The sequence below is a fragment of the Dipteris shenzhenensis genome, chromosome 4, assembly GCF_047967505.1.
Source record: "Dipteris shenzhenensis isolate YYH24624 ecotype China chromosome 4, Dip_SZ_1.0, whole genome shotgun sequence".
In the NCBI taxonomy this organism is placed as follows: domain Eukaryota; kingdom Viridiplantae; phylum Streptophyta; class Polypodiopsida; order Gleicheniales; family Dipteridaceae; genus Dipteris; species Dipteris shenzhenensis.
In genome coordinates this window covers 43113879-43130942 of record NC_141599.1, presented here as the reverse complement: position 1 = coordinate 43130942, position 17064 = coordinate 43113879, and the positions used below count along the sequence as shown (strand labels likewise).

The window sequence follows — 17064 nt, the reverse complement described above, 5'->3', positions numbered from 1 at the left end:
AGCTTTGATTTCAGATTCGGCTTTAGTGAAGACATTATTGGAAGCTCTCGCCTTTCGGACCCCTACTCTCAAGGGGATGAACTAGAGCCTCAGGGATAGAAGCCTCTTGTCCACTCTAGAAAGATGTTGGCAAAATGTTCTCCTGATGGCATATGTAGCTTGCGTCTAGGAAGGGACCAAACCTTACTTAAAGACCACAGCAACATGATTTGGTAAATTAATCTTGCGGTTCTCTAGCTTCATTTCAGATTCGGATCCAACGAAGACAACATCAGGAATTCTCCAAGGGTAGAAACATCCTTGTCCACTCTAGATGTAACAAAATGCCCCCCATGATGGCATATGTGCCAGGCGTCTAGGAAGGGACCAAACCGTACTATTAAAGACCACAACAAACCCTCCAAGAACCTTCACATCAACACTATTTAGTAAATCCTTCCTACAGTCCGATAGAACCCAGGCTCTGGTTGCTGGTAAAGGCAACAGGAGGGATGGTAAGAAATGTGCCCATTGAAAGTGCCACTTTTTCGAAAGCTTGAGCATCCACAATGGATAATTGGGGGTCCCATTTCCTTTTTCATACGCTCTAGTCATTGGTTTCTTGGTATCCCAAATCGAGGGAAGGATGCCTTGTTAGGGGTGATTGGAATATGACGACCTAGGTGGAGAATAGTTCTCATCAAAGATATAACAAATCCAAGGAAGAGGTAAAGGTGTGGGAATGATTTGGCTGCCCGATGCTCTTTTCTCAATTGTTGGCAATCTCTCTCCCACACACTATAGGGAGACACTACTACAATCGATCAAAGAGCAGAAGGAGGTGACCAAGCCACATGTTACAGAGGCTAACCTAGCACAGCGACGCATCGCAGACTTCTATGCATTGGAGTCAGCTCCACGGCCCAGCAGGATAGAGGAGGAGGATTAGCTGATATGAGGGCAGCCTAGACCAACAGAGGGAGCCGACACGATGCCGTCAAGAGGGGGACGCACAGACCACTCACAACACGAAGAGCAGCTAGAGCACACTCTATTGGCGTCCATCCTATCATAGATTTCCTCAATGAAGACTGTGATGAGGGATCACTCTGGACATAGCTCAGCGGGTTCAGAGATCACAGAGACCACGCCCCCCGCCACAGCGGGAGACAGCCCGACAGAAGTAGATCCCAGATATTTTCACAACTCACCGGAGAGCCACCACGGTGCCGGTCTTTGGCTTCTGAGTCCCAGCTCTCAATTTGCTTTGACTGAGCTCATTAAATCCGTATAGATTAGTACTCAGCAAAGGCCTTAACACGCCCTTTGCTCCAGCCCATTAAGGCTCGTATGAGTTTCTCTTCTACGTACTTTGTCTCATAGCCCGCGAGGCCTCCTGCAGACGTTAATACATCTCTCTCTCTCTCTCTCTCTCTCTCTCTCTCTCTCTCTCTCACACACACACACACACACCCCTTCCCCGTCTTCTCTCTCTCACCCCTCGTCTCTCTCACCCCTTCCCCCCCTCTCCTCCCTTCTTTTCCTTCCCTCTCCCTCCGGTTGGCCGTACCTCTCCCTCTCGACGGCCGTACTGTTGAGATATGGTGCCATGAGCACATATTAGAGGCTAAGGTATGGTATAAGAAAGATTTAAAGTAGCCACCCTAGGATGTGGACTACATGATGTGGAGATGTGGATCAAGGATATCCACAAGGAGAGATGTGGATGAGAGGATCCCTCATGGTTGACTATTCAAAGGGCACTCTCTATATAAGTGGCCTATCATGTATTGTTGAGTACACACACATTGCAAGAGATATAGATTTGCTATCTCCCTCTCATGTCTTATTCAGTGTGCTTTGAGCCTCCTTAGTTCTTCCGTTGATCTTGTGTGCACTAGGCTTAGTAGCGATCATATATTGGATCTTTCACATGGTATCAGAGCATAGGTTGCCCACAAAGGCTACGTAGATGAGTGTTGTATAACTCATTAAAGAGAGATTTTTGTTGTTGTGAGAGAGTTCGGGAGAGTATAAGGAGTGATCTCTACTCCTTTCAAAGACCAAGAGAGAAAGAAACAAAGCATAGAGCAGTCAACGATTGAGTCTGAGAATAGTGCCATCTCCAACCCAACGACTGATCGGTATTTTCTCAGCAATATCATGGACCTTGGAAGCTAAGACACGAACTCCAGAGGTGCTATCTCCATCGGCCAGCAACGCAGCAGCAGCACCATCAATGAAAGAGCCAATGCCCCATGAAACCTAATGTAATCTACCCGTAGAGGATAGCCAAAACCCTCCACGTAAAATACAGCAAAGACTCTTTCATTTCTCTCCCTCTCTCAACAAATTCACTAGGGCCCAGGACAATCATCGGGCTGGACCCCCCCGAAGGTATTTTATTTCTTGAAGAGAGAATCTGTTACAAGAGTTCAACGTAGACGCTGTACATACATGAAAAATCCAAAACGTGAATGAATGATTATTACATGAGCTCTCAGGCTCCCTTTCTTGGCAACAAGCCACTTGTCAATTTCTACATTACTAATTAACACATATAAAACTCTTTAATTATGATCAAATAAATGATCAACTATACTTTGACTTAGGATATTTACATTGTGGTGACATCCCCTCGGCTTCTATTCAGTTGACCTCAACTGAAAAGCTTCCTTGTAAACATCCAAAAGCTGTGGATGATCAGATAACATGTCTTCGTCCATCCACTTGGCATCTAATGCCGTATAATTCTTGAATTTTACAAGATACCTTGCCCTGAGGGCCTTTGCGTACAGAGTCCTCAAGATAGGTGGCAAAATCACCTTCCCATAAATGACCTCAAAGGGGGCTTTCCCTGTAGAGCTGTGTACTGTATTATTGTAAGCAAACTCTACCAATGATAGGTACTTTTCCCAATCTAAACCTTGGTCACCCATGTAGCATTTCAGCATATCCAATGCTGTAGAATTTGCTACTTCACTTTGACCATCTGTCTGGGGATGGAAAGAAGAAGAAAAATTCAGATTCGTCCCCATGTTATCAAATAAAGCTCTCCAGAACAGACTGGTCATTTTGGGATCTCGATCACTAACAATGGACTTAGGCATACCATGGTGCTTAAAGATCTGTGCCATGAAAAGCTTAGCCATATGATCTGCCTTTATGGTTTTGCGAACCGGAATGAAATGAGCTTGCTTGCTGAATCTATCAATGATAGTCCAAATCCCATCATTCCCTGACTTTGATCTTGGCAAATCAAAAATAAAGTCCATTGTAATACTTTCCCATGGTGCCTGAGGCACGGGAAGAGGCATAAGTAGGCCAGGTGCCTTCCGTCTATCATACTTCACTTTCTGACACGTAATGCATTCAATAACAGACTGATGTATATCTTTCCGCATCCCTGGCCAAAAGAAATACCTCTCTAGTGCTAGAGTTGTTGCTGTAATTCCTCTGTGTCCAGCATAGGGAGGTGCATGGCATTCCTCCAAAATCTTTTTCCTCATCTCCTGGGTGATGCATAGGCAATCATCTTTCATTAGATACCCATCTTTCAGGGAATAGTGACTGGTGGATTGCCCCTCTTGCATTTGCTGTAAAATCTCACCAAAATCTGCATCACTAGCATATTGCTCCCTCATGCCTTTTAGGTCCTGATGATAAGCAATAGTCACATTATTGACCTGGGGTCTTCGGGACAAGGCATCTGCCACTCTGTTCCAAATTCCTGGGGTATGGACAATCTGAAAATGATACATTGACAGCATGTTTGCCCATTTCATATGCTTCTCGGAAAGCTTGGTCTGAGTCAAAAAGTATCTTAGACTTTGGTGATCTGTTTTAACAGTCAAAAATGCACCCAAAAGATAGTGCTTCCATGTATGAATGGCATGAATTACAGCCAATAACTCTTTGTCATAGATTCCCAGATATCTTTCAACATCACGCAATCTTCAACTCTCGTAGGCTACCACATGTCCATTCTGATGTAATGCAGCCCCAACACACTCTCCACAAGCATCGCAATCAACATCAAAAGGTTGATAAAGATCCGGTACTACAAGAATAGGCTCTGTAGTCAACTTCTCCTTGAGTGTATTGAATGCTTTCTTCTGTGATATTCCCCATGTGAAGGCTGCATTTTTCTTAGCAAGGTCATGTAATGGAGCTGCGATATCAGCAAAATGCCTGATAAATCTCCTATAATAGGAGCAAAGTCCCAAAAAACTACGGACTTCATGCACAGTTTTCAACTCAGGCCATTCTTGGATGGCTCGGATCTTTGCAGGATCCATTTGTATCCCATTCTTGGATACTATATGCCCCACATAATGGATCTCTTCCAAGAAAAATTCACTTTTCTTGCTATTGGTAAAAAGTTGATGATTTCAAAGTTCTTGAAATACCAAAGCAAGATGTTTCCTGTGCTCTTCTTCTGTCTTTGAAAAGACTAGGATATCATCAAAGAAAGTACCCATGAAATGCTTGTACTTTCGGAAGATGCGATCCATCATTCTATTGAATGTGGCTGGAGCATTTGTCAACCCAAAAGGCATCACTAAGTATTCATACAACCCGAATGTAGTGCGAAAAGCTGTCTTATGCACATCTTGTGGTTGTATCCTGACTTGATGATAGCCACTCTTCAAGTCTATCCTGCTGAAAACTGAAGCTCCATTTAATTGATCCAGCACATCATCAATGCGCGGAATAGGGAATCTATTCTTGATGGTCATTTTGTTCAGTGCGCGGTAATCGACACACATACGGAAGGAGCCATCTTTCTTCTATACTAGCAGTACATGGGAACAAAAAGGAGAAGAACTGGGCTGAATCAACCCTCTGGACAGCAAGTCCTGTACCTGAGCCATAATCTCCTCTCTCTGAGTCGCACTAACTCTATAAGGTGGTCTGTTTGGTGGCTCACTACCAGGCATTAACTCTATCTAATGATCTTTTTGTCTCTCTGGGGGTAACTCCCCTGGCAAAGCATCGGAAAAGCAATCTTTAAAGTTTACAAGAAACTGAAATTTATCTTTGTCTGCATCGTTCATTTCAGCATGCATATCATTTTCTTTTTCTTTTACAAAAACCATGTACGCGAAAATTGCAGACATTATTGCTTTACCACATGTAACATCAGATACAATGGGGATAGTCTCCCCTTTATTCCTGGCAACTAAACGCTGGTTTTTCCCCCTATGCACAAACTCCAGACTCTTTCAGAAAGAGTCAACTTCACTGCCTTGCCATGAAACCAAGGCATTCCCAAGACTACATCATGATGTTTTAGTGGAGAAATGAAGAAGTCTTCTTGATCCACATAACTCTATACATGAAGACGGAGCTTCCCTATCAAGGGAGTGACTGGCACAGGATTCCCACAGAACATCTGATCGGCATCCAAAGCCCTGCCCAACTCCTCCGTCTTTATTCCCAGCCTCAGGGCTAGGTCCTCTGATATGAAATTATCACTAGCCCTTGGATCAAATAAAATTAGCGCTTGTTGGTCTCTGACTTTGCCCCATGATAGCAGCAATTCTCGTTCTTCTGGGTTTGAAACATGACCCTGTATATCAGGAATTCCTCCTGCCATTGGCTTTTGCGGTCCCCGTGGCTTCTCTGCCTCTTTTCCCTTCGAAGTTGAAGGCTTTTCTGGGCACTGGGCAGCCGCATGCCCCTCTTTGCTGCACTTGAAGCATTTCCCATCTCTACGGAATTCAGCTATCTGTTCAGGGGTGAATGGAGATTTGCCTTTATATGACTTTAAAAACTGAGTACCCCTCGGCTTCTAAGGCTAAAACCCTTTCTTTTCAACCTTGGGATACTCTTTCTTTTCTAATTTTGAAAAATCAGTTTTCCTTCTTTCAGCACGTCCTGCATGCAAGGATAGTACTGTAGATGGATCTTGTAACGGCACAAGACTAGCTACTGAAGCTGAATGCATAAGGTCTTGAATGTTCTTTGCCCCCAAAGCATTCACTACTACCTGGATTCTTAGACTAAGACCTGCTCTGTACTTTCTCATTTGAGTTCCTTTGGAGATCTTTTTGAAAGGTGCAACCTGCAAATAAGCATCCCAAAACTTTTGGTTGTACACATCCACTGTATCTCCTGCATTCATATGCAAACTGTCCCAATCTTGAAGAACATGATCTCTAAACTGTTTAGGCATAAACTGCTGGTAGAAGGCTTTCTTGAAGTCCTTCCACTTCTTTGGGGCTGACCCATCTGTGGTCTGTGCACTCCACCATGCACTAGCTGTCGCTGTCAAGTGCAAACTAACCATTCTTAACTTGGAGGATTCTAAAAACTTGTCTGTACCGAATGCAGCATCAAACTGCCTGATGAACTGCAATGCTTTGTCTGTATGACCATACTGTCCATTGTAGGTCATAAACTTGACAAATTTACCTCCCTCTTTGAATTCCTTGGTCTCTCTGGAAGACTTACTCTTCCTGGACTTCTTGTGTTTCCTTCTTTTCCTTGATGGTTTATCTGATAAAGAAGAAGATACAGAAGTCGAACTCGAGGTAGCAGTGATGGACTAGGAGATCGGTGATGATGCCTCGATCTCTTCCTGCTATGAGACCGTCCCCTATGAGATCTCTCTTTCTCTGGCTGTACACGAGAGTGTGCCTCTGGCATTGGCACATCATATGCTGCATTAGACATAGCTTCTGCTTGAAACAAATGCTGAGCCCTTGGATCCCTTTTGAGATTTTCCATCTCTTCCATACGAGTGCGTACCATCTGCTCAAATTCTTGCTGAGTTTGTTGCACACTTCTCTGTCTTGGATGTGCATCCCTATCTTGTGAATCCCACTGGATAGGTGATTGAGCCATTTTCTTACAACTCGTCTGAGATCTGCAAGTTTCTCACACACACTGTGTATGCAGCTGATGCACGTTGCCTTTGCTTTTCAAAGAGAAAAATTACCTCAACAAGAGGTGTCTTGCATTCATAACTTATGCCAGTACTGGGCTGTCAACTCAAGGCATAAACCCACAAAGTTGCCAAGGCATCAATAACTATAATGCCCCTTTTCTGGCTGTTGCAAAAAAACATTCAGAATGCATCTGACTCATCTTTTCCTGAGCACAAAGGCGACATATTCTTTTTCTGCAAATCTCTGATTTCTCTGTTTTTCTGCTTTTCTTGACAGTAAATACTCTCTCAGATAGGTAAAAACTGCTAGCAGAAACAGTCTCTGCAACTGTCTTTTTTTTTATTTTTTGGGGGGGGGGGGGGGAAACAGTAACCAGATGGGTAACTACCGGTTAATCTAACCAAACTGACTGGTTCTGGTCTGGTTAGTCTGTAACTGGACCAACTGGACTGGTCACAGTCTGGTTACAGTGACCAGACTGGTCTGGTTGAGTCAAGTCAGGCCAGACTAACTAAACCAGAGTTGAACTAACTCTGTTGGGGTTAGCTTAACCTCAGGTCTGCCACCTCAGCCACCTGTCTAGCTGGCAGTCCAGGTCAGCTACCACATGTCCTGTCACGTCATCTGTGGGACTGGCTGCCACGTCATCTAACACGTGTCCATATGGCACATCAGCAATTTTCTGTGCACTGCCACATCAGCGCCTATGCCACATCAGCACTTGAGCTGGCTGCCACGTCAGCTCGCACGTGTGGCCGCCACGTCACCTGTGTGCCACGTGTCTGCTGACCTGGCAAGACTGCCTCTGCCACGTGTGCGCCACGTCAGCTGGTGCCTTGCTTGCCACGTCACCTTGGCTGCCACGCTGGCTGCCACATCAGCCTAAGGTTCTAGACCTTGGCTGCTGATCAGCGTCGGGCATCTTGCGTCACATAAGAACCTCCGTCAAACACGAACCTGCACGTGAAGGCATCGCTATGCTTGAAGGCGTCGTCACCACACGGGGAGCGTGACGGAATACTGGCCCAACTAATTTACATTCACGTCTCCCGTCGAATGATTGTAGACAAAAGTATTTGGAACTCTGTGCGGTTGCCTTCGCCAATCATCTACAACCAACGATCCCTTGTAGCAAAGAGGACAATAGCTTGACAGAGCAGCACCTTCCGCTCCAGGATCTCTCGGATCTATCAGCGCCTCCATCCCGACAGTCCGTCACCAACGTGCTTCGCAAAAACTCCAACTCCTCACCGCGTCGCCGTCGTCTGCAGAGAAGCTTCAAAGCTTCCGTTTCCTTCTTCTCTAAGGTGGTAACCTTAGGACACGTGGCAGTCGATGGTAAAGACACGTGGCAGATAAGCCCATGATCTTGGGTTAGAGCTATGGTTAGATTAAAGATCACCATAGTTAATGTTTTGAACCTTGGTTGAGTATGTGGTTAAGATTAACCGGGGTGGTTAAGTTAGTCGGGTTAGGTTCAGTTGCTTGGACCATGGTTAAGTTTGCTTAGACTTGGGTTAATTCAGTTCAGTTAGAAGATTGCCACGTGGCATACGGCCACCTCAGCACAATAACCCCTTGCCAAGAAAAGTTTGCAAGCAACATGTGAATCCATATGCCACATCATCAAGGCCCCCTCTTCTTCATAAAACTTTGACAAGCCGTAACTTCCAATCCATGAAGAATTTGCACCTGCTCCAAAAAGAAAAAGTTATCACCTTTTCGAGCTCTACGCACCGGTCAGATCATAATCATTGTTAGCAATTAGACACTGCCATTGAGGCAAAACAAAGCTCATAATAATACCTTTGCAACAAATGCTAAAGCAACGCATGAACGCAAAAAGCATGCCGGAAGCACAAGTGCATGAGATGACCATAGCATAGAACATGGCATCCATATATAAAGCATTAAAAGAACAGGAAGAACAAAGCATCATGCATCATGCTACATCAAGCAAAGAAGAGAACGCCATCGACAACATGTATCGAGAAGCAACATCCTTTCCACCTTTAGCCTATATTCTTGTAAATCAAACCTGACCACCTACAAGTAGCTATGAAAGCACCCAGGGGAGGTATTGACATGTAAAAACCACACTTGACCACCTTATGTAGCAAGGTATGCACTAAGGGGAGGTGATGGAATGTAAACTCACATCTGACCACCTTGCAATAGCCAATGGATCATGGCACCAAGGGGAGGTGTTGAGATATGGTGCCATGAGCACATATTAGAGGCTAAGGTATGGTATAGGAAAGAATTAAAGTAGCCACCTTAGGATATGGACTACATGATGTGGAGATGTGGATCAAGGATATCCACAAGGAGAGATGTGGATGAGAGGATCCCACATGGTTGACTATTCAAAGGGCACTCTCTATATAAGAGGCCACACACACATTGCAAGAGATATAGATTTGCTATCTCCCTCTCATGTCTTATTCAATGTGCTTTGAGTCTCCTTAGTTCTTCCGCTGATCTTGTGTGCACTAGGCTTAGTGGCGATCATATATTGGATCTTTCACACGTACAACCTGTCAACTCATAGCCCCATCACCTCGCCGCCTCAGCCCGTCATCCTGTCGCCCGTCACTTGTAGTCCGTCAGCCTCCTGAATGCTTCAAGAGGAATTAAAAAATTTTACAACGGGAATCACTCCTACAGAGTCATTTAAAATCCAGCTTGAGTGCGAGGGGACATCTACCTCTTTTAATAAGTCCCTCCAAAGTTTATGGACACTAGGCAACATGGCTTTGAAGCAGTAGCTTAGCCATTTAGAGACATCCGTCAAAGTAGTCTCACAAAGAAGCTGCAATAAATCTTGGCTTTTATGGAGTTTTGTAAAACTTCCAAGCAGCACAAAGAAAAGGTATACTTGGATTACAAACAAACCCCAAAGACTTGCAAAAACTTTTATGTTTTGAGATCAAATCCTTTTGAGAAACTAAGACAGGGGCGTAAGTTTTGGCAAACAAGTTCACTTCTCTCAAAAGACATTCTAAGTAAAACTTTTTGCAAACAAAAACATTATTGGAACATTTGTCCAGATAAGAAATGACAAAATTCCTATGGAATTTTCGAAGAAGAGTTTCATCTTCTTTAGAAAGATGGTTACTTTGCGTTGAGCAATTAACCGAAGGGACTTCTTCTAGTTTCAAAGCAACTTTCTTCAAAATCTTCCCTTTCCATTCTGATAAGATATTTTGAACTCCTAAACATTCTTCTAATTGCAAAACAAACTTTGAGATTCCCTTATCAATAGCTTTTAAAAGGCAAGACTCTTTAAAAGAGTACAATCGAAATTTCGTGCCTTTCATGAAAAGGTCTCTTAAGTTACTAGAAAGCAAAATTGAGGTATCAGCTGTGACTACATATCCTAAATCAGCATCAATAAAGCTTTGGAATCTCTTACTTTTACAACAACAAGGTTCTCTAAGGATAGAAGATTTTGAATGCTCTGAAAGCCTTTTACCTATCTCTCCATAGTTGAAAGCCTTTTGTTCTAAAGTTTTTACATACTTCCAAGCTACTACTGGATGCTTCCAAATTCTCACAAAATGAGGGAGAGAATCCATTACTTCAAGAGACTTCAAAATTGAGTTTAAGCCTATCTGGTCAAGTGAGGGAGATGTTAAAATACAAATCAAGTGTTCCTTATTTAGATAGACTTCTTTGCTTTAAAAGGAAGCTTTTACTTTTAAGAAGTGATCATGTATGTATGTATGTATGTATGTATGTATGAGGATGGGCTCATCATCAGACCCCAAGTACCTGGAGGACAGAGGAGTCTCACATGCACTGAGGATTGCTATTGGACAGATGCGGGTCTCATCCGATCAGCTGAGGATTGAGGCAAGGAGAGCTGCAGATATACCCAGAAAGCAGCGGATCAGCAGGTTATGCATGTTGGGGGAGGTCAAGACAGAAAAGCGCGGGTCTCGTCCGATCAACTGAGGATTGAGGCAAGGAGAGCTGCAAATGTACCCAAAAAGCAGCGGATCAGCAGGTTATGCATGTTGGGGGAGGTCAAGACAGAAAAGCACATCCGTGTATCTGCCCAACCTACTATGAGATCCGGGGACGATACCACTACCTCTTTCAGAAGGGGCACGGCTTTGCTCCACTCTCACTATTGATCCACTTCCATGACCAGGTCTACATTGGGCTCTATCTGATTGAGATGTGACGACACAAAGAGACACTATTGCGGACAAATCAAAGAGTAGCTACACACACACACACAACCCAATCAGGCAGAAATAAAGCTCCACGATATATCATATGTACACTATTCTTTAACCAAGAATAGTTGACACATGATATATATACACACCACCCAATCAGGCAAAAATAAAGCTCCACGATAGGTAAAATTCTAGAAACCACGCTCTCCTCTATTGGATTTCAGTAGCCTTCCTTGCACAACTCTTGAGATGAGAGTTGTGCAACTATTGGATTTCAGTAGCCTTCCTTGCACAACTCTTGAGATGAGAGTTGTGCAACTATTGGATTTCAGTAGCCTTCCTTGCACAACTATTGAGGTGAAAAAACAATGTGCCACACTGCACACTGCTTAAACGCTCTTGCTCTCTTCAGGTGATGAAGGGTGGAGTCGCTTGTGAGTGTGTGATGGGTTGGAGGCACAACCTCCACTCATATAGTCCTAGCAAAGGACTAGGTTGGACCGACAATCCCTTGACCTAATGTACCAAATCCAACAAGCAATCATCATTGCAACTCAATGCTCATTGCTAACAAACATTCTACAAAAGGAGATCAACCCCTACAAAGAAGCTAGAATCCAAAATATTGGAGCAAGAGGAGATTAGGCAAGTTGGCAAGTTCTCAAGTTTGAGATACGGGGCTTAATTCTTTGGTTTCCCTCATGGCATCATAGAAACATGAAAGATCTAATAGACATGGTTGGCAAGTGGGGGCTCCCTAATAGATTTCTCACATGCACCGCAAATGATGTATCAAGCACTAGATGATATGAGATCAATCACATAGAAATGATGACACAAGAATGAAATGAAACTCCACGTGGAACGGCTGTCCAATTGAATGCACAGTACTATTCCTTGTCACACACAATAGTTCTTGTCAAGACATATTAGGCTTCTATATAAGGTCTATTAGAGTTGAGCACCTCCTAATGTACCATGGTTAGGATAGAGAGAGAGGGCCTTGGTTGTAGGTGTGCCCGCCCCCATTGAGGATAGTGTACAGTAAAGTTGGGCATGTGCCTATGCCAAGGTCTAGATGTTGGTTAGGGTAGAGAGTGAGGACCTTGGTTGTAGGTGTGCCCGTCCCCAGTGAGGATGTGTAGAGTAAGGTTGGGCATGTGCCCGCCCCTAGTGAGGATGTGTAGGTGTTGTATCCAACCTCTTCTGGAGCAGATCTGCCTATCCAGAAGCTCTACCAAGGTGTTGTGCTTTACTAGAGGGGGATCAGACCTGTGTGGGCTAGTGTGGCTCAGTTCACTGCATGGATCGAGGCCTTGTGGGCATAAGGACAAGCCACCTTGGAGGTGCATTGATGGCAGGCGTTCCCAGGAGGAGTCGTGGTTCAGATTCAGGGCCCTTGCCGGCCTGCTTGCCGCCGCATGGCAGCCCTTTAGAGACACCCTGATGAGGCCTATATAGGGGGTCTGTGTATTCACCCCTTCGGGCAACAAACCCGACCTACTGATCAGATTACAAGACTCTAACAATGGGGTGGCTGGCAGAGGTGGGCCGCTGACTTGCTGGTCTACCACTTAGGCTGATCGTTCTATATGGCAGAGGGGGCAGCCCCTTTCATGCCATGCCTAGGTGGCCCATCTAGGGCAGGTAATTGTCACCAAGTTGTAAATACTCGAAGTCAAAGTTCCAATAGACCATTTTATTTGATCATAATTATGGAGTTCTTTATTTATTTAATTATGGTCAAAGAGTTAGTTTCTATTGGTCAAAGTATTGACTTCGGTCAAATATACTTAACCCTGATTAAGTAAGCCTAACCTTGGTTAGGGAGACTTAGCTTAGGCCAAGAGGGTTAACTGCGGTTAACCAGAGCTGACTATGGTCTAGAGTGTTGGTTTTAGCAAACAAAGTTTGGCTTTGGCCAAGGGTTGACGTCGGTCAACCAAGATATTCCCAATTCCGGCAGGAGAGTCTTGGCTTTGATTAAGGCGCCTCGACCTATGGTCAAAGCCCCTTAATTACGCTCAAGAGGGTTAACTGCAGTTAACCAGAGCTAACTATGGTCTAGAGTGTTGGTTTCAGCCAACAAAGTTTGGCTTTGGCCAAGGGTTGACGTCGGTCAACCAAGATATTCCCAATTCTGGCAGGAGAGTCTTGGCTTTGATTAAGGCACCTCGACCTATGGTCAAAGCCCCTTAATTACACTCAAGAGGGTTGACCTCAGTCAACCAGAGTATTCCCTATGTTATGTGCGCACAATTTGTTATGCCCACAGTGACTAGGATTAGTCTAAAGTTTATTTTGCATGCAAAGGCGCTAACATTTAATGGGCGCCATCGTGGTACGTTTCATTACATGGCTGTAAGTACCAAGAGGGGTAAAATACCCTACATTTAAGGGAGGCTAAGGTTGCCTAGCAAGGAGTCTATATCACCATGTGACACCGAGAGCTACGAAGACCCCAGAGCTGCCCTATGTAGCATGTACTCCTAATGTACAATGGTTAGGGTAGAGAGTGAGGGCCTCAGTTGTGGGTGTGCCAGCCCCCAGTGAGGATACTGTAGAGTAGAGTTGGGCATGTGCCTATGCCAGGATTTTGATGTTGTATCCAGCCTCTTCCGGAGCAGACCTGCCAGTCCAAAGGCTCTACCAGGGTAGTGAGGATAGTGTAGAGTAGAGTTGGGCATGTGCCTATGCCAGGATTTTGATGTTGTATCCAGCCTCTTCCGGAGCAGACCTGCCAGTCCAAAGGCTCTACCAGGGTGTTGTGCTTTGCCAAAGGGGTACCATATCTGTGTGAGCCAGTGTAGCTCAGTTCACAGCATGGATCAGGGACAGGCGACCTTGGAGACGCATTGATGGCTGGTTTTCCCAGGAAGGGCTGTAGTTCAGATCGCGGCTGTTTAGCTGCCGCATGGCAGCCCTTTCGAGCCCTGGTGAGGCCTATATAGGGGGGTCTGTGTGGCCACCCATTGGGGCAACAAACCCGACCTGCTGGTCGGATTACCAGGCCCCAACAGTGGGGTGGCTGGCAGAGGTGGGCCGACCTGCTGGTCAGCCACCTAGGCCAGTTGTTCAGCCACTATATGGCAGAGGGGGTCAGCCCTTTTTATGATATGCCTGGGCGGCCTATCTAGGGCAGGCAGTCCGCCCATCTAGGGCATGCAATCGGCCCACCTAGAGCAGGTGGTCAGCCTGCTTAGATCAGCCGACTAAGGGAAGGGGTGGAGCTACATATAGAACCCCCCTTTCAGATCTCATTTTGGAGGTTTTGTCCACCAGTGCAGAGGGCTTTTCCCTGCAGTCTCTATCATTCTTTCAGTTCAGTTTGTGTGTGGTATGGTTTGCTCTCTCTTTTCTGATCAGTTTCCGCTGCACTCACACAGGTCAACCATCACATCATCAGATACAAGATCCAAAGTCGAGAATCAATGCATGCTCACATAATGCCATGGATTGATGCAAGACATCAATATGATATCGAACTAAACAGACGCGCACGCCCCGTAAATGTACAATTCAGAGAGCTGGCCTGAGGACTTCCATAGAAGAGACTTTACCATCTCGTTAAAAAAAACTCAAATACACATGTAGGCTAGTATGCACCCAACCGCACCACACAAGTGCAAGTATGGATTTCTATATCTAGAGACTACGCCTCCATTAGATCCTTTAACACATAGATGGCTTCACAATTGTCCATCTCTTGACCATATGAACATTCAAATAACATTGAACATAGGTCTATCGACAATTTTTTAAAGTATGCTATGAAAACCAATCCCACAGGACACATGAACTCAGATCCCAACGATGCAAATGTCCTCGAAAGCAGCATCGTCATGCTTGCAAGTTCCAACCATTCAAAGAATTGAGGCCGTGTAGTTCATAGACTCCTCTCTGCCATCATTGCAGCAATGATATCTTCGTGAACACCATGTGTCAACAATACATCCAGTGGACATATAGTTTGGCCGCCCAAAGAACATGGAGAACCTACCACACAAAAGTCAAGACAAAAAGACTCAACAACAAGAACCATCGTAAACTCTCAACACACATTGTCTGCTTCACAGATTACCATCCTGCACATCATTTTAAGGGATTCTTTTCTAATGTTCTCCTGAAGTACATACGTTTCAGGAATGAGAATGAGCTCATCTCAAAAAGAAATAGTTCCAAGTCCTATTTCTTGGAATGCCACATTTGACCTGTCATCCGAACTGAAGATGACATTGAATCACTTGTTGATCAATATGGCAAGGTGTGCATCTAATTGCCTCAGAACCGACATCAACTAACAAACATGATCCTCCAAAAGATTCCTTGTGTACTTCAGGACACTACAATAGTATTTGAGCTCGAAGAGATTCACAACATACCCAACAAGACCCAAGCCTAATGATGAAGATTCAAAACAAAACAATAACTTCCTATTCAAATAATAAGCGGACTGCGCAAAACTAGTTTATTTTTACGGGTTGAAATGTGCAATTTCTCGTTTCCCAAACTGAAATGCATAAATTTTAGGCCATAAAGGAAAGGCTATGAGTCGGGTTTTTCCCAGTATACCAAAGTTTTGTTTTCATAAGCACGCTGCTCCCCTAAGTAGCAGTTTGTTCCACAACCTGAGTGCACAGGTCCATAGCACACATCTTTAGAGCTACATCGGACTTGTATTTTTTATCCTTAATCCGCATGTTGCCCGTGGCAAGGAATTACAGCATCCACAGCATACGTACCGTGGAATACAGGCAGCCTGGTATTCATTTTTCCACTCCTTTATATCTTCGCTATTTTCAGCGTCCTGTACCTTTTGACCCCAACGATCCCGGGTGCTTTTCTTTTTTCTCTTTGTCTCATTTATACCTTGAGCGGACTCGTCCTTCAAAGCGAGCGCTTCTTGAGCAGTAAAACTAAGACCTGACCGCGAAACCTCCTCTGTCTTTTTACTCTTTCTCTGCTCCTGTTCGGTATCGTTTATATCAAAACTTTCCTCTGCAAACCCTTTTACATCCGGCACGTTATCAACATCGTCTATTTTCTGATCCCCCCGCTTCTTTTTAATTTTCTTATTTGCTCTATTCTCCTCATCGTTCATCTCTTTCTTGAAAACGAACGCTTCCTGAGTAGGACTTTGCAAAACGCCTTTTCTCACTTTTCTCTTTCTTTGCCCCTGCTTACTAACCTTCCCATCTGAAGATTTCTGGGTCGACCGCTCCTGTTCGTCTTGGGACCCTTCCTGACTCTCGTCTGGCTTCCTGGCCTTCTCTTGTTTTGGAAGCCGTTCTTCAATAATGAACATTTCCCCTGACGGCAAATCTTGCCTCTCCTTCCTCATTCTATTCTGTGTTTCTGCTGTCCTTTGTGAAGCCAAGCTTAAGAACTGTGTACTTTATACTCCATTTGTGTTACATATCTGAGCGTCATGGTGTATGATTAAGATTATCAGGTATTTTTGTGGAAATTCGAGGTCAAGTTGGCTGGTGGTCCAAAACTAGGGAGCAAAGAGTTTGTGAAGCATTTAAGAGAGCCTCCCCGCGTTGGTTAGTAGTGCCAATAGGGCACTACTAGCGATCAAAATGAGTGTCCTCACAATAGCTTCGAGGATTGCTCCAAGAATTGCGGGGCATTCCAACCTGAGGCCAGCTTTTGGAAAATTTGGAATTCTGGCTCAGCCTTGGGCTACTAAACAAGATGCACTGACATACTAGGGAAAACCACTAACCAAGAGCTTCCACGTTATACAATTTGTGGACCAAGCTAATAGTGATCATTTATTCCCACACTGCAGACAAGAGTTTACTAATCATTATGACATTCAACACGGGAAATTTGTGTTTCCCATGAAAACCCTTTTCCCACCGTGTCATTACCCCTTTATTAACCACCCTCAGGGCCAAGTGATGACAAGGGAATCTTGATCGACGGGCTCAGATGGTGGGTTTCGATTGCGAGGTTTAGGGTGTTTTTTAGTTATATCACATAATAAAAACAAAATTTTC

At 44.5% G+C, this 17064-nt stretch overlaps 1 protein-coding gene across 2 annotated transcripts in view; it reads right to left on the bottom strand.

Annotated features, from left to right (window-relative positions):
- LOC147902902 (uncharacterized) overlaps positions 1-16630 on the bottom strand; it is a 34635-nt gene extending 18005 nt beyond the window's left edge. For both annotated transcript variants that reach the window (XM_087374157.1, XM_087374158.1), the window contains exon 1: positions 15802-16630. In XM_087374157.1, the coding sequence (XP_087230283.1) occupies positions 15802-16400 (599 nt within the window). In that variant the 5' untranslated portion in view covers positions 16401-16630. The remainder of the gene's footprint in view (positions 1-15801) is intronic.
- Positions 16631-17064: the final 434 nt, after the last annotated feature.